Source organism: Ctenopharyngodon idella, chromosome 2 (genome assembly GCF_019924925.1).
Source record: "Ctenopharyngodon idella isolate HZGC_01 chromosome 2, HZGC01, whole genome shotgun sequence".
Taxonomy (NCBI): Eukaryota; Metazoa; Chordata; class Actinopteri; order Cypriniformes; family Xenocyprididae; genus Ctenopharyngodon; species Ctenopharyngodon idella.
The window spans coordinates 2,393,886-2,411,783 of NC_067221.1; the positions used below are offsets into that span (position 1 = coordinate 2,393,886).

The 17,898-nt window shown below is 40.0% G+C and overlaps 1 protein-coding gene across 2 annotated transcripts in view; it reads left to right on the forward strand.

Annotated features, from left to right (window-relative positions):
* epha4a (eph receptor A4a) overlaps positions 1 to 17,466 on the forward strand; it is a 47,742-nt gene extending 30,276 nt beyond the window's left edge. The window contains exons 6-18 of one of the 2 annotated variants that reach the window (XM_051874100.1): positions 473 to 597; positions 2,584 to 2,743; positions 3,139 to 3,250; positions 6,415 to 6,473; positions 6,745 to 6,858; positions 7,022 to 7,207; positions 10,886 to 10,947; positions 11,879 to 12,088; positions 12,322 to 12,498; positions 12,586 to 12,779; positions 14,837 to 14,995; positions 15,305 to 16,105; positions 16,442 to 17,466. In XM_051874100.1, the coding sequence (XP_051730060.1) occupies positions 473 to 597; positions 2,584 to 2,743; positions 3,139 to 3,250; positions 6,415 to 6,473; positions 6,745 to 6,858; positions 7,022 to 7,207; positions 10,886 to 10,947; positions 11,879 to 12,088; positions 12,322 to 12,498; positions 12,586 to 12,779; positions 14,837 to 14,995; positions 15,305 to 15,419 (1,673 nt within the window). In that variant the 3' untranslated portion in view covers positions 15,420 to 16,105; positions 16,442 to 17,466. The remainder of the gene's footprint in view (positions 1 to 472; positions 598 to 2,583; positions 2,744 to 3,138; positions 3,251 to 6,414; positions 6,474 to 6,744; positions 6,859 to 7,021; positions 7,208 to 10,885; positions 10,948 to 11,878; positions 12,089 to 12,321; positions 12,499 to 12,585; positions 12,780 to 14,836; positions 14,996 to 15,304; positions 16,106 to 16,441) is intronic. The other variant, XM_051874109.1, reaches the window with a different exon arrangement.
* The last annotated feature ends 432 nt before the right edge of the window (positions 17,467 to 17,898 follow it).

Here is a 17,898-nt window from a genome sequence, read left to right on the forward strand (position 1 = left end):
AACTAGGCCAGAATCGTCTCAGGGTCTGGCTTAAATTCCCCTTTGGCAACTGTAGAGTGTCACTGATAAAACCCTAAAGATTACAGATAAGAATGTGCTCCCTAGATGACTACATCAATGAACCTTCTGTAGTAGCAAAGTGGAATTATGAGAGGAGGAAAAGAGTCAGAAGCACTTGTCTGATTCTCATAGTGGATCCGTAATGATGATGGTGATATAATGGGCGCATCACTTTGGTGATCCATCCTTTTTCTGGGAGTTGCGAAGCTGTAATCACTACTAACCTGTGTAGTTTCCAGCGTTTAGTTGTTTTTCCAGGTTTTCTCAGTTTGACAGCATAAATATCTCCAGTCTCATACCTTTTCATTGCTTTATGGCACTAACGTCTTTAGTTTTCTCTCAAACAGCTAGGTGGTCGGGGTGCTCCTAGCAACACTAAGCTTTTTCTCTTTGTGTTTTTCTCTTCTTCCAGCTCCCTCTTCGGTTACCACCATCCAGGCCAAGGACATCACTAGACACGCTGTGTCTTTGGCATGGCAGCAACCCGAGAGACCAAACGGAGTCATTCTTGAGTACGAGGTCAAGTACTACGAGAAGGTGAGATGAATCATGGGAAAGCAGTTTCCAAAATTTGGCCCTGATGAGATATTTCTTGTTGAAGAGACTAGCATATGTGGTCAACAGCATATGCTGTGTTTTGGATTTTGGCATAGAGCCCGTTGAGGCTTCTTAACCAGAAAGCTTGGTCAACCAGCTTCACCAGAAAAACTATGCTGGTTGGATTCAGTTTTGCAATCCATGCTGGTTTAAGATGGTCTTTTTTGGCAGATTCCTCATTCCTGACAACATTAGGGATGTACTTTTGGAAATGTAGTTCAAGATTAGGCCTTGTGACATCGCTTACTTGTCAGGGACTACAAATGGGAAATATGCTGCTTTGAAATCACAGTTTAAAGGGGACCTATTATTCCCCTTTTAACAAGATGTAAAATAAGTCTCAGGTGTCCCCAGAATGTGTCTGTGAAGTTTCAGCTCAAAATACCCCACAGATCATTTATTATACCATGTTGTAAATGACCATATTTGAGTGGAAGGAAAAACATGCTGTTTTTGTGCATGTGTCTTTAAATGCAAATGAGCTTCTGCTCCCCGCCCCGCTTTCCAGAAGAGGGTGAAGCCTTTACAGCTTGTGCCTCAGATACTCTGCCAAAAACTAAAAACATAAAAAAAAACTAAAACATCATGAAAGTTAATTATTTGCATGCGTTTTAAAGCCATATCAGTCTAAACTTCTGATATATGGTTTTCTGGGGCACGCGCACAGAAAGCTGTCTGTCAGACAGCTTCTCTTACACTAAAACTGTCAAATACACTCAAGGTTATGTCAAAAAAGCACAAAATGCACAAACGCAGTTGGTTATGTCTGTGAAGGTAAACAGCAGGCAAAGAAATCACATGTGTATATTAGATCTGTGTATTAAAGTGACAGCAGAGTAATATACAGTACCTACTGCTGTGTATGCTGTTAATATGAATCAAACAACAAAAGAAAAACAGAAAATCACTCACTGCTCTTGACTGAATACCTTCAGTAGCTTTAATAAGAATTCTGCTGTTAAATGCTCTGGCAAGGAGATAAACATGGCGGACGGTGTACAGCTCACTCAGGGGAGAAATCTGGAACTGCTCGTTTGGAGAGACTGTTTATGATTTATGGGGATTATAAAAATAAAAAAAAAGAGTGGGTGGATTTTTACCATTATAGGCTGATTGTTTACACACACATCTGTGTTCAAACACCTTATAGAGTAAATTTTGCATAATAGGCTCCCAATCAACGTGAAGCCTTCATTTAAGTCCTTAACATGAGCAGTATGATTTCAGGTACTGTACATCAAAATGAAAGAGCTGCCTTTTAGTTCATGGCCAGACCAGACTCACTCACACTCGCAGCAGGAGTCTGGTGAACCGGCGGGTCAGAACAGCGTGGGGTGGATGGACAGATCTAGGGTGGAGCATGCGGGCTGTTGGGATAGAGAGAGGATAACGGTGTTCTCCTCTCTCTGCTCCCGCTGTGTCTTCCTCTGGCTGACTGATTACAGATTGCAGCAGTGGTCAGATTCCTTTCCCTTACACGCTGATGTTTTCCATTGAAAACACACTCTGACACACACACACACACAAGACCAAGACACAAAGGTTCTTGTTTCGTGATCCAACAATTACAAGCCAAACATTAGGGGACATTATGAAAAAAAAATAATTAAACTTAGTTCCTTTGCTTGTTTTGGTTCAAACTTGACATTGTTTAAGTGGTTTGGATGTAGTGATGAAACGGGGGAATTTTGAACAAGCAAATTCAGGTTACACCCAAGGGAGCGAGCAAAAACAAAGATGGCAACCTCGTTTTTGTACAACAAGGCTGCGGTTTTCCCTACAAAAGCCTGGCTGTAGTTTCTGTGTCAGACCTTAAACAAATCCTTCTTCCGTTTTGTTTTATCAGGGTTTGATCCCAAATAAAACAATCCTAATGACCAATCCCATGAGTTGGTTCAACATTTCCTGTTTCTCTCATCCAATCAGGATCAAAATGAGCGCAGCTATCGCATAATGAAGACCACGTCCCGAAGTGCCGAGATCAAAGGCTTGAGCCCGCTCACGTCCTATGTATTTCATGTGCGTGCCCGCACCGCTGCTGGCTACGGAGACTTCAGTGCCCCCTTCGAGTTCATGACCAACTCAGGTAGGTTTCCGTGTGCGTGTTAGTGAGCCGACAATGGCAAGTCTTTGTTTCCACAATTAGAGACTCTTGTTGAATTTTAGGGTGGATCACCCATTCATCCGGAAACTATTTCTCTAAAGTAACATAATTATAGCCTATGTGTATGTTTTCCTTTTCTTTACGATAGTTTCTTTGTTTGCTCACTACAAAGTCGCTGGTATTTTTAAAAGCACTTTAAAGTAAACTCTGTAGCAAGTGGAATGTTTTCGAGCTTTGATACTAGGTTGTTTCAGCTATTTAAAAGAAACAGGATTTGTTCCTTTCTGATGAAACTAGGCTAACTGAGAAATTTAATCTGACACTTTAAATGAGAATTATATATTTGAGATAAAGTTTAATGTTGTTTTTCCTCTCAGTTCCCTCTCCCATTATTGGAGATGGCGCCAACTCCACCGTGCTGCTGGTGTCTGTGATTGGCAGCGTGGTTCTCTTACTCATCTTCATCGGAGTCTTCATCATCAGCCGCAGGTAAGCCACCCGTCCCAACTGGGTGTCAGTCGTCTCACAGATACTGTCTGAAACAGGAAGCATTCCTCCATCTCTCCCCCGTCCCTGTGGGCATCTCCGTCACCTCTCCCTCACCCTGTCTGTCATCCTGTATCAGTCTTTCTATCTGTTGTTCTCCTGCTGTCTTCCCCTCTCTCTACCTGTCCATCAGTCTGGTTCTCACGGCTCTTCCTCCTTCTCTTTCCAGCATTCTCGCTCTCTTTTTTCCTGTGGTGTAGGTAGTGGTATTGTGACAGGCCGCTGGCAGCTCTGCCTGATTAGTCTCCGCTGTGCCGCTACGGGTCTCTGTGCCGCATGTGCTGGAATCCGTAGGGAACATGTAACGTTCCCAAGGGAGGACGGTGTATGTGCACGTACGTGTACGTCTGTGTACCGTACTCAATCAGAGCAGCTGTCATACTCCCACGGGCGAAATGTCATGGTTGCTTTACCTTAATCAAACAACTTTTTCTTTGCAAACTCTCAGTCAGCTACGCTCTTCCTATCATCAGCTACGTTTCCCTTTCTGAAGGCCTCCTCCCTTTGTGTCCGATCGGAGTTTCCCAAGACCAAGGTGAGCCCTGCTGAAAAATTCAGCACAAACCAGCATGAATTCCATGTTGGTCCAGGCTGGTTTATGATGGTTAGTGCTGGTATAGTGCTAGTCCAGGCTGGTTTATGCTGGTATAGTCCTGGTCTAATTGGTGGACCAGCATAGTCATGCTGTTCTCAAGCAAAATGGAGCTGGTGAAGCTGGCCTTGCAGGGTTGAGTGTGAGTAGACCAGCTGTCTGTATGCAAGCAGTGTTTTGGGGACAAGCTTGGTTTTTGTTTGTATATTTCTATTTTTACCACATTAATGATGTAAAGGAAAAACCGTAAAGTTTTAAACAAAGTAAAAACTGAAACTGGTGAAACGTTTCACAGGATCAAAGGATTTGTCTCCTGTCTCAAAGGATCTGTACACAAATCAGTTAAAAAGAGCTTGTGTACATTGCAAAATTGAACAAAATTGAAAGTTGCTGTTTTGAAAGAATTTAATGGTCATTTGGGAACTCTTATGTCAAAATCCAGCTGTCAGTCACTGATCTCAAAAAGTGTACATACTAGTAAAAGGTATGTCATTGCAGTCAGGAGCATGAAATATGCACTGTCAACAATTGCTGAAAGAGAATTAATTCAACCAAAGTCAAGGGCCAAGTGCCCAACTAAAAGTTACATAATGAAACACTAATCACCATAATGGTGACATTACAGACTACAAACAGACTTCAACAACTTATGCAAGTTTTGTTGTGGTCTTGCTGGAATCATATCAGCACCCAAAAGACAACATATGCTTGTCTACCAGCACACCCACTTCTCATGTTGGGGACCAGCAAACTAGCATCCCATGATGGGGACCTGCAAACCAGCAACCAGCATCCCTTGCTGGGGACCAGCATACAAAACATACCTTATGCTGGTGACCAGCAATGCTGGATTTTTCAGCAGGGAGAGTGTCTATTCTTGCAGTGGTTGACATCGTATCATTATCAGCCAAGATAATCATCTTCACATCCTCAAAGTGCCCAAAGAGAACCATCACCCTCATTCAGGGTGAAAATAACAATTCCAGCTAATGAATGGGGCTTTTGTTTTGGCCAAGCAGCCATTAAGCACTTCCTCAGTGGGAGACAGGGCTACACCTCGTGAGTAGTTCTCACCTTTGGCCTGCTCCTCTCTACCTCGAGGGGACACCAACCACTCGATCATGGAGGCGAAGGAGGGGGGTTACAGCCCCACACAAAGCTGTGAGGTTTCTTGCTTCTGTACTTGGATAGCACACCTGATAATCTTCTTGTTCCTAAAATAAACGTGTACCGGCCGCTCGGGCTGATGGCACGGCCTCCTCCCACGAAGGCATGGCCCCCTGCAGGCAGAGCTATTTCTATCTTCTGCGGAGCACTCAGGCGTTAAAGCCTGGCCCTTTCCTCCTGTTCTACCTGTGGATATGCCCCTCTCCCTCCCTCTAACCTTTTCTTCCTTCACTAGCCCCAAACCTTGAGGGCCTTTGTCAACGCCAGAACGCACTAGAAAAACAATAACAGCAGTTGTGCATTCCCGGGCGAGCCCCCCCTTTCTATATACAGGCAGGTGACCCCATCCCCAGCAGGGAGTCTTGGGTTAGGGCAACGTCCTAGGCCGTTCCATTGCCTCTATTCTGCCCCCTGCACTCATGTAAAGGGGTCAGCGGTTGGCTCTAAGGGGTCAGCAGGTGATTGGGTGAAATGGTAACTTTGAAGGTGGCACATTCTAGCTTGTTTATGTCATTGTGGACGGGGCAGAGAGTGATGTTTTTAGAAGAGGGGGCGGGGTGGTTTTGGCCACTTGATGAGATTTTGTTTACTCGTCTGTCATTCTCTCTACCTCATTCCTTTTTGTTCTTTATCTGTCAATCTCTAAATGGTTTTAGATGAAAGGCCAGTGGACTTGGTTCATGAACAGACATTTCTGCTTTGATGATGTAGTCTCTCTCTCTCACTCTGTGCAGCTTCAATAGCTTTACAGATTTTTACAGCCCCATTTTTGTGGAAAAGGTTTAAGGTTATTGACCTACTACAGCGACTGGCCCACCGTGACTCACACATATGCCAGTTAGTCTGGGAGTATGTTTTGTAGAAATGTTTCAGCTGATTTCTCTGAGATTTTTTCTTTTTACTTCTTAGAAGTGACTGTTTCATATATCAGTCATATAAATTATTGTTTCATATATCATATATATAAATAATTATTTATTTATTTCCCATTAAAGTGTCTGATAACTGATATTTAGAACCAATGTTTATTATTATTATTATTATTATTATTATCATTATCATTTGTTTAAATAATTAGTTAGTGAACATTCTGCTTTAAGAGGTGTTGTAATAATAATACAATTTCAAATAACTTATGCAAAAATATTAAGATAATTTACCTCTCTGACTTTCACATTGTGTACTTTGGTATCAAAAAAAAAATAATCTGAGCACAGTTTCTGACATTGTTCAATCTCAAAGAATACATTCCTGTCTAAAAGAAACCGATGAGAAAAATCTTTTTTCTTTTTCTTTTTTTTTCTTTTTTCTGTGGATTAAAATCTTTCTCATTTCTGTGTGTTAACAGGAGAAGCAAATACAGCAAAGCTAAACAGGATTCTGATGAGGAGAGGCATTTACATCCAGGTAATGCAGTGGCCACATAAACATGCATGTTCTCAAAGACGTATGTATCACCTAAGTTAAATAAAAAATAAGTCGTATAGGAGAAGAGAAGGTTTGTATATTCATATGTTCTCAGTGTGGTGGAGGACAGACAGAAGCCAACAAGAGAGGGAGGAGAATTGAAAACAGATGTTGTACTGTATATTCACCATGTTGTCTGTCTGCCAGCTATCCTCCTCTTCTCTTCTTTCAACCTCCTAACATGTAGGCATCTCTTTCCGTCTCTCCACAGGGGTCCGGATCTATGTGGACCCCTTCACCTACGAGGACCCCAACCAAGCAGTCCGTGAATTCGCTAAAGAAATCGACGCCTCCTGCATCAAGATTGAAAAGGTCATCGGCATTGGTGAGCAAACGACCCGCTGTTTTCCTTTCCGTGTGTCTCAGACTGAATGTAGCTAGACCACAACTGTTACAGTGAAATGTTAGCCCACCGTTCTAGAGATATCTCATGGCTCATTATGTACCACAGACATTTTTGATTCAAGCCTGGTTTTTCCGCTTTAAAGGCGAATTCGGGGAGGTGTGCAGCGGTCGTCTCAAAATGCCTGGAAAGCGTGAGATCTGCGTGGCCATAAAAACCCTCAAAGCGGGATACACTGACAAGCAGAGGCGGGACTTTCTGAGCGAGGCCAGCATCATGGGCCAGTTTGACCACCCCAACATCATCCGACTGGAGGGAGTCGTCACTAAATGTGAGTCCTTTGAGTGTTTATAATGAGAACGAGCTACTCGTTTACTTTGACCACATCCTTTCAGACAGATTTGTTCTGGTTTTGCATATCTTTTGCATATCGTGACCTTGTTGATCCAAGCTGTGTGCTACAGCCATCTTTCACGAAAAGTGATGCATGATGATTTTTGTAGTGTTGTTCAGCAGAAATACAGTATCTAAACTTAAATTAAGATAATAAATTAGTTTTTTTAAATAATGCAGTGAATAATAAAATAAAAAAATAAAATATCAAAATAAAGTAAAATAAAATAAAAAAAATAAATACATAAAATTAAAGTAAATTGATAAAACAAAAAATAAAATAAAAGTATGCACGCACTGTATATTTACATTTTTTCTCAAATAAATTAAATTCTCCATTTTATTTGTTTATTTTTTCTTGTTTTAAGCATTAACCTCCTTAAATTTAGGTAGATTTATACTTTGCAATGAAAAAAACTTTGGGAATAAAAATCTTTTTATTTTGCTTCTCACGTACGTTTCTTTATTGGATGTCAAGGACGAAAAGGATGTTTACATATTTATAGGGGAAAAACAAGACAAAAATACTTGTTAAGACAATTATTGTTTGCTGTGTTGTCAGCTTATTTGGCCACCCATTGAAGCTCTGCTGTAGAGCTCATGGTTTTCATTTCTTTAGGTTTTCGACTTTGAGTTTTTGCCATCATAAGCCTTTGCTTGAGAATTAGTCCACTTTGCTTCTACATTTTTTACTGTTGATGCCTGCCTCCTGTTTGCATCTTAAATGCCTTTTGGAGCCACGCTGAAGGAATGACGCACTCCCCGTTCCCCAATTTGATGAAAATCAACCCTGTCTTTTGTAATGCACCCTTCCCATTAACAGAACGGAATCTTGGCTGACTGGCAGACCTGACATCAAACCTTTTAATAACTCATTATTGATTGAAAGTTGAATCTCTCATATGTGTGTTTAAGAAACCTCCAGAGTGTAGTTGTGGCCGGGCCTCACTGTGCATAACAAATATGCAGAGGACCTGGTGTGTGTGTGTCTGTGTGTGGAGCTGTGATTTGCATTTGATGGCTTTGCATTTGACAGCTGGACTGAAGAACACCCTTAGTGTCTTCTCACACTGATGGCTCTTGTGCTGTCTGGCAGCTCGGGAGCTCTAGAGAAACACAAAGATGAAGATGTGTGTGTGTGTGTGTGTGTTTTAAGTTTGTTTTGGTAGACTGCATGGAAGAGAGCTGCATTCATATGCAGGGGCTTCTGCAGACATGTAACAATCCCACAATCCCACTGAGTCACATCTTTTCTCCAGACAGCCCTGGCAAATCCCCATCCTCTCTGATGTATTAGTGAAGACAATGCCAACAGATGGGTTACACAGAGAGAAAGAGAACAGAAGTGAAACAGAGAGCAAGACAGAGACATTATAAGGAGCAGGAGAGAGACCACTCGTGGAAAAATAAATGGGAGAAATTGTAACAGTCAATATGGCAACTTTAGGAATGGAAAAACACCTTTCAGTTACAAGAGCCAAATGCCATTTTCATTGAGTTTGTTTTCTGTGCAAGTACATTAACTGGACCAAACTGAACCAGACCTATTTTATTTTATTTTAATTTATTTATTTATTTATTTTACTTTATTTTATTTTATTATTTAATTTAATTGAATTATTTATTATTATTATTTTATTTATTTTGTTTGTTTTTTGTTTTGTGTTGTTTCATTTTATTTTATTATTTTATTATCTTATTTTACTTATTTGTTATGTTTTGTGTTTTAGCTTATTTTATTTTACTTTATTGTTGTATTTATTTTATTATTTTTTATTTGTATTTTATTTATTTTTTATTTTATTTTATTATCTTATTTTATTTATTTTTGTTATTTTATTTTATTATTTTATCTTATTTTTTATGTATTGTGTTTATCTTATTTTATTTTACTTTACTTTCTATTTATTTTTTATTTGCATTTTATTTCATTTAATTTTATTTCATATTATTTTATTTTATATTTTTATTTTATTTATTTTTTATTTTATTTTATTTATTTTAATTTTATTTTGTTATTTTTTATTTTATTTTGCTGTTTCATTTATTTAATTTTTTTTTATTTTACTTTAATTGTATTTATTTATTTTATTTTTTTATTTTATTATTTTACCTTATTTATTATTATTTGTTATTATTTTACTTTGATTTTATTTATTATTTAATTTTATTATTTTATTTTATATTCTATTTTAATTTATAGGGATTTTTAGGATGATTACAGATGAAAAACTAAGAAAATGCATGATACAGAGTGATCATAACTTGTCCTATAACAGGACTGGCGTTGCATATCCAGCTTTAGTGTGAAGCGTTAGAGTGCTGTTTATCATTAGCAGCCCTTCTCCCATAATCCTCAGCATGGCAGAAGTACTGTCTTCAGAATAACTGTTATTACAAACAGACAATGGCAGACCTCTCTCATAGCCTACGCCTCCAACCGGGCCAATTAAACCTGTTAAATAAATTACTAATGATGTAGAAATTGTCCTAAATAAATAAAGACAAAATGCCCCTAAGCCTGTGAGAGCGGGAGGGAAACAGGATGCCAGCCGTCTCTGCAGAAAGCTTTCACAGACGGGCTTGGTGGGCGCAGTCTTTTATGCGCTGGCATTAAATGCAAGATTGTATTTGCATAATGAAGGCACCGCTAGAACACTGAAATGATTCCTCCGAGGTGAAGTGTGTATGCGTTTGTGTAGGTGTGTGTGCGTGTGCCATTGTCCTCTATTGTGAAGCCCCTGCGCTCCATCCTTTTGGCTCCGTGAGAGGGGCTTGCGTTGCCATAGCATTGCCTTGTCTCTGCACTGACTGGCAGGTAATGTGGGAATCCAGTCCTGATAGCCTCCAGCAACGGCCGCATTCAGTAAACAAACCCACACAGAAATCCCACTCGCAAACAGGAGCGAAGAGGAAGAGAGGGGGAGTGTGAGAAAGGAGGGGCTTGAGAACCAACACTTTAGGGCTTGATTGGGAAGTGTCGTTCAGAAGTGCAACGACATAGAAAATCTCTGAGTTTTGAATCACTATTTGACTGTTTTTCTTCTTGAAGACAGGTGATTTAAGCAGAGAATTGGTTCAGTACCCAGATTTACCAACTCTGATTGGTTCTGAGTAGGGCAAACTGCATCCAATCATGTGCTATTATGTATCTACAAATGATCTGCTGGCCTTAATGTTGCTTTCTGAACAGATTTCCAACTTGGAAACTCAAGTGAAGATTGAGATAAAGCTAATTAAATGCATCCATCAGTCAGAGTTTTAACATACATATATACTACTGTTCAAAAGTTTGGGGTCGAAAGAATGCACAAGCCTGCATTTATTAGATCAAAAATAACTGTTTTCTAGTTGAATATATGTCATTTATTCCTGTGATCAAAGCTGAATTTTCAGCATCATTACTCCTGTCTTCAGTGTCACATGATCCTTCAGAAATCATTCGAATATGATGATTTGATACTCAGGAAAACAGTTGAAAACAGTTCTGCTGCACAATATTTTAGTGGAAACTGTGATTATTTATAAATGTCTTTACTGTCACTTTTCACATGCGTGTTATACACTGATGAAATGTCATTTTAATTTGAGTTCATTTATTAATTTCTCTGCGCAGGTAAACCAGTTATGATCATCACTGAGTACATGGAGAACGGATCCCTTGATGCTTTTCTCAGGGTGAGTTTTGTTCGTTGGTTTTTCCACGCACATCGTTTTTACCCGGTAGTCGTTTAGTCGTTTGGCTTAAAAATTTCCTGATAAATTTCTCACCTCCATGTCATCCAAGATGTTCATGTCTTTCTTTCTTCAGTGGAAAAGAAATGAAGGTTTTTGAAGAAAACATTCCAGGATTTTTCTCCATATAGTGGACTTCACTGGGGTTCAACGGGTTGAAGGTCCAAATGTCAGTTTCAGTGCAGCTTCAAAGAGCTCTACATGATCCCAGACGAGGAATAAGAGTCTTATCTAGAGAAACCATCGGACATTTTCTAAAAAAAACATAAAAAATAATATACTTTTTAACCCAAAATACCCATCTTGCACTGCTCTGCGATGCATCACGCATTACGTAATCATGTTGTAAAGTACAGTGGTAGGGCGAAAAATCTAATTTTCTCCTCCATCTTCAAAATCGTCCAACATCCTTGTTTTACCTTTTTTTTGTTCGCTTTGTAAACACTGGATCGGTACTTCCACCTATGTCACGCGTGACCTTTCCAACATGATTACGTAATGCGTGGAGCATCACAGAGCAGTGCAACACGAGCATTTGTGGTTAAAAAGTATATAAATTTTATTTTTTTTAGAAAATGGCCAATGGTTTCTCTAGATAAGACTCTTATTCCTCGTCTGGGATCATGTAGAGCTCTTTGAAGCTGCACTGAAACTGACATTTGACCCTTCAACCCGTTGAACCCCAGTGAAGTCCACTATATGGAGAAAACTCCTGGAATGTTTTCCTCAAAAACCTTCATTTCTTTTCCACTGAAGAAAGAAAGACATAAACATCTTGGATGACATGAAGGTGAGTAAATTATCAGGAAATTTTAATTCTGAAGTCAACTAATTTTTAAACATCTTTTAACTGTAAATGTTGCTCCTTCCATAGAAGAACGACGGGCGGTTTACTGTAATCCAGCTGGTGGGAATCCTGCGTGGCATCGCTTCAGGAATGAAGTATCTGTCTGACATGAGCTACGTCCACCGTGACCTGGCGGCACGAAACATCCTGGTGAACAGTAACCTGGTGTGCAAAGTGTCCGACTTCGGCATGTCTCGAGTTTTGGAGGAAGACCCAGACGCTGCTTACACTACCAGAGTAAGTCTGACCTTTCCTTGTACTTGTGTTTGCAGCCCTAACACAAGCTTTCTAACCCATTATCTTCAGCGTTTAACCTGCATGTCTGTGCTTGTTCTTACAGAAAGTGCTAGTCTCCTTTCAATGAGCAAACTAACCCTAATACTGAGTGCAGAGCGTGTGTGTGTGTGTGTGTGTGTGCATGCGCGTGTGTGATTAACCTCGATGCATGTGTTTGCTATCTCTTTTGAAAGGAAATAACAGGAACCTATCAATCACAGGGAGGCAAGATACCTATTCGCTGGACCGCTCCTGAAGCCATCACGTACAGAAAGTTCACCTCCGCCTCCGACGTGTGGAGTTACGGCATCGTCATGTGGGAAGTGATGTCATACGGAGAGCGGCCATACTGGGACATGAGTAACCAGGATGTAAGTGTTTTATAAGGAATGGACGAGGTTGATTCGGAGCTTGAAATGTTGTGTTTAACTTCCCGTTTGGATCTCTCTCTGTGTCAGGTGATCAAGGCGATTGAGGAAGGCTATCGGCTGCCTCCACCCATGGACTGTCCAGTTTCTTTGCACCAGCTGATGCTGGATTGTTGGCAGAAAGAGCGCGCTGAAAGGCCAAAGTTCAGCCAAATTGTCAACATGCTGGATAAACTCATCCGCAACCCCAACAGCCTGAAAAGGACGGGAGGAGAGATAGCCAGGTAATAAATAATATCTCTGTCACATAAGCCAAGGGACAACATGCAGCTATTTTTTGAGGGTGGACCAGTCACTGTCCTGCTGCACTTCTTTCCCTGTCTGAGATGCTTCCATATCCGTTTTTTTTTTTTTTTTAACTATTGTGAAAATTTTTTGTTGAAATAATTATTATATAAATTAATATAATAATTTGATAATTTGTGTTATGATAATCTGCCTTATTTGTATTATTCTTTTGGAAGTTGTATATAATAATAATAATAATAATAATAATAATAATAGACCTTACAATTAGAATAGCGTTTCAGTGCTTCGCTGAAATTGTTGGAGTTTTTTTATGCAACTTCCAAAATGTATTTGTTTTAAATAGTTAAAATTAAATTTTATTATTAATTAAATTATTTTTTTAAAATAAATTACTATGATAAAAATATATCAGTATTTTTTGCATAAATAGTTTTTTGCATTCAATTATTATTATTATTATTATTATTATTATTATTATTATTATTATCATCCTAATTATATTATTTCTTTTTTTTTTGCAATTTCCAAATATATAAACACAAAAAATATAAATAAAATATTTAAAATTAAATATATCCACTTACACTAAAAAATGCTGAGCTAAAATCAACCCAGGTTGAGTTGAAAATGGACAAACCCAGCAATTGGGTTGTTTTAACCCAGCGATTGGGTTGTTTTAACCCAGCGAATGGGCTGTTTTAACCCAGAGAATGGACTGTTTTAACCCAGCGATTGGGTTGTTTTAACCCAGAGAATGGACTGTTTTAACCCAGCGATTGGGTTGTTTTAATCCAGAGAATGGGTTGTTTTAACCCAGCGATTGGGTTGTTTTAACCCAGCGAATGGGCTGTTTTAACCCAGAGAATGGACTGTTTTAACTCAGCAACTGGGTTGTTTTAACTCAGAGAATAGACTGTTTTAACCCAGCGGTTGGGTTGTTTTAACCTAGCGATTGGGTTGTTTTAACCCAGCGTTCGGGTTGTTTTACCCAGCATTTGGGTTGTTTTAACCCAGCGAATGGACTGTTTTAACCCAGCGTTCGGGTTGTTTTAACCCAGCGAATGGACTGTTTTAACCCAGCGTTCGGGTTGTTTTAACCCAGCGAATGGACTGTTTTAACCCAGCGTTCGGGTTGTTTTAACCCAGAGAATAGACTGTTTTAACCCAGCGATTGGGTTGTTTTAACCCAGAGAATGGACTGTTTTAATCCAGAGAATGGGTTGTTTTAACTCAGAGAATAGACTGTTTTAACCCAGCGGTTGGGTTGTTTTAACCCAGTGTTCGGGTTGTTTTAACCCAGAGAATAGTCTGTTTTAACCCAGTGGTTGGGTTGTTTTAACCCAGCGTTCGGGTTGTTTTAACCCAGAGAATAGACTGTTTTAACCCAGCGATTGGGTTGTTTTAACCCAGCATTCGGGTTGTTTTAACCCAGCGAATAGACTGTTTTAACCCAGCGTTCGGGTTGTTTTAACCCAGCGAAACTATTGTTTAAAAATTACTGTATTGTTTGCTTAAAATGAACCCAAAGTATGTTGGAAATTAACATTTATTAATATGTTTTAAGTCAGCCATATATTAATTTTTAAACAATAGTTGAGTTAAATAAAACTGCCCAGCAGGATGGTCAAACATTTAACCCAACCGCTAGGTTAAAACAATCCAATCACTGGGTTTGTCCATTTTCAACCCAACTTGGGTTGTTTTTTACCAGCATTTTTTAGAGTGTGGCACAACATCTTTGTCCAATTTAAAATAATCTTGGCTCAGAATCTTTGCTCAGTCTGAATGGGCATGCCTCTTCTCATGTCGGCCATGTTCTCCAGTGATTAGAATGCTGTAAATGTGTTTTCAGCCGTGGCACACAAGTGCATGTTAAACGCATGACTGGCAGTGTTATATAAACGTGTTCCAATGAAGTGATGCTCACGGCTATAAAGTCTTTTATAGTTCTTTCATACGTTGTTCAAAGTGGGCAACACAGAGCCAGCCCAAGCTCTCGGGGCTCCTAACTAAGTCTTTTCTCTTTCTCTAGACCCAACACCACCCTCCTGGAGCCCAGCAGCCCAGAATTCACATCCACCCTGGGATCAGTCGCCGATTGGCTGCAGGCCATCAACATGGAACGTTACAGAGACAACTTCACTGCTGCTGGCTACACCACTCCAGAGGCTGTGGTCCACATGACACAAGAGTGAGTCACGTGACCAAAATACTGGGCACTACTGAGGTGTTAGCAGATGTGTGATGTGTGTATGTTGGCTTCGGGCATACTTTTGACTAATACAAGAGAAAGAAACCCAGCGCTCAGGGATACACGGTCCTGACGTATGGGTTCAGTAGTCCCGTGCAGATGCCAACGAAGCATTGAAAACTTCTACTTTGGCATTCAAATGTTCAGGCAGGATCGAGTTCTTAGATTTCATGTTAAAAGCAAATGAGTTTGCAGAGAGAAAATGAAACATGTTCTCATCACCTCTTGTCTTGTGTTTGGTTGGAACAGAGACATGGCGAGGATAGGGATCTCTTCTGCCGCACATCAGGATAAGATCCTCAACAGCGCGCAGGGAATGCTGTCCCAGATGCAACAAATGCAAGACAGGATGGTTCCTGTCTGAACCCATGGGATCGGAACACACAAACTCGAAACACACTTTGGACTTCCTTTTTTATTTTTGGTTCTAAGAAAATCCATTTACCTCATCCATGCACTTTAAATTAAATTTAAATGAAACAGAAAAAGATTTCAGAGGAATGATACGGCACTTTTCTTTCAATAATGCCATCCGAGTCGCGCTGTACTGATGCTCTGGATATATGATTGTAGGAAACTTTTCATTTCAGTGAAACTACGAAGGAGTTTCTCTGTTCGCTTATTTGATTTTTTGTATGTATGTGCCTGTAAGTAAATGTATAAATAGTACTGGATTTTTTGCCATTTCATGCGGAATTTTAACACGCGAAATGGAGGCGTCGGAGATAAAGATTTTATGCACTCTTTACCGCTTTTGTTCCGGGGATTTCGCAGAGGCATTCATCTTCCCAACGTCCACAATGGAAGAGCAGCTCTGGAACGTCTCCAGGTCTCCCCACCCTCAGAATGGAATATCTCCGCAATTCTCCACACGGCTTGGGTTGGAATAGAAAAATCGTCCCTCAGTTTACATCTTTCTCTCTTCACCTCGGCCTCCACGGTTTTCCCCTGCCCTCTCTCTCCTCGCCTCTCTGTCTCCGGAGACCTTCGGCGGGCCGTGAAATCAACACATGTCTCCCTCGCTGGAAGTTCCATCAGAGCTGAGCTAAGGTAAGCACAAAGTCCGACCCAGTGTTTATGGGATCTGCTCTACTTCCTCTCTGTCCCCTGCAGTTATTTATCCACTCATTAGTTGGGATTACAACCAGTGCCGACGAATACAAGGGATATATAACAGTGCCGTTTGATGGGATGAGCTCAAAATCAAAACAGAGCCAAAAAATGTAAAATGTGTTTTTCCCAGGCTCCCCAGCAACAGAGCAAACAGAGCAATTTCAGTTTCCATACTCCATGGATTACTCCAATTAATGCTGCGTTTGTGTGTTTACAGGACGCGCTTTGAATCCCTGAATCATAATCATCTTCTCTCTCTCTCTTGCTTCACAGAGTCACCTTCACACATCTGCTCCGCAGCGATATCCTCCGTCAAACCCGACGCAGACTCGCATCCATTGCGGTTTCAATAACTACATTTACTTGACACCAGGACTTCAATTCCCATGATTCCCGGAACGCTTCCACGACGGGAGACTGAAAACATGACAAACAAACCCGAGGAGCAGTCGGTCGTCTCCTAAGAGATTCAATGAGAGATATAATGAACATTTTCATTTGGTCTCACTCTTGACAGGAAAAACTCTCCGCTCTCAGTGCAGCGTGTTGCTGTTTTCTTTGAAGGATGACGGTTTGTTTTGAGGCACATACACAAAGGACAGAAGCACATGATGTGTGCTAAGACTGCAGAAGTTTGTGGCGGCTCTCTGGAGACCAACATACTGGAGTTGTTTGCTATATATCCTGTTCTTCGCTTCTTACCAATGCTGGAGATTGTAACTAAAAAAACACGCCACATTTATTTGAGTCCTTTGACTCAAATGAAACCATTTCAGTGCTAATTTGAATGGTCTGAATGCGGACTGCAAGAAGAGGCACGTTATTTGTACCTAAAATAAACTTATTACAGGAATGTTTATAAAAAGGGAAGAAAAAGAACTGTTAACATTTCAAGTGTGCTCTGTTTCACTTCATCCTTCCAATCTGAGAGACTCAATGTGACGCATTCTCATATGAAATGCTTTCTTCCCATTTCATCTTTCGATAGACCCGGATTAGGACCTGTTTGGAATATGCAAAGAATGTGAATGAGGAGAGAAATCCAATAGAATGTACCGTGCCAAGTCTCCTAATGTAGTTTATTCCGAAAGAACACTAACGATTCACGTTTTTTCCCCAGATGATCTAGACATTTCAAGTTTAAAGTTGTGTCATTGTTTTCCCTCTCTTCCATTTTTATTTTTTGAATTTAGGTACATGAAACATGTCATTTATTTATGGTCTTTTTTATCTAGTTTGTAAATTGTAAAATAGAGCTATGAGAGAAATAAATGATTGCCAAGTGCATTGTAATTAAAGGGGTCCTTGATTATGATTTGACTTTTTTAACTTTAGTTAGTGTGTAATGTTGCTGATTGAGCATAAACAACATCTGCAAAGTTACGACGCTCAAAGTTCAATGCAAAGAGAGATATTTTCTTTTACAGAAATCTCTGTTTATGGACTACAACGAGCTTCTTCCTGGGTTAGTGACATCACAAACCCTAAAATTTACATAAACCCCGCCCCCGAGAACACACAACAAAGGGGGTGAGGTCATGTTGGGCTGCTTTAGAGAAGAGGAAGAGTTGTTGTAGTAGAGTGTTGTTGTCATGCCGCCATTTTACGCCGGACTGCTTCACAAACGAGGGTCAATTCAACACTGGATTTGCACAAAAGATTAACTTGACGGCACATGCTAGTGGATGAGTTGAATCAACTCCACAGCAATTACATAAATTTATCCACTA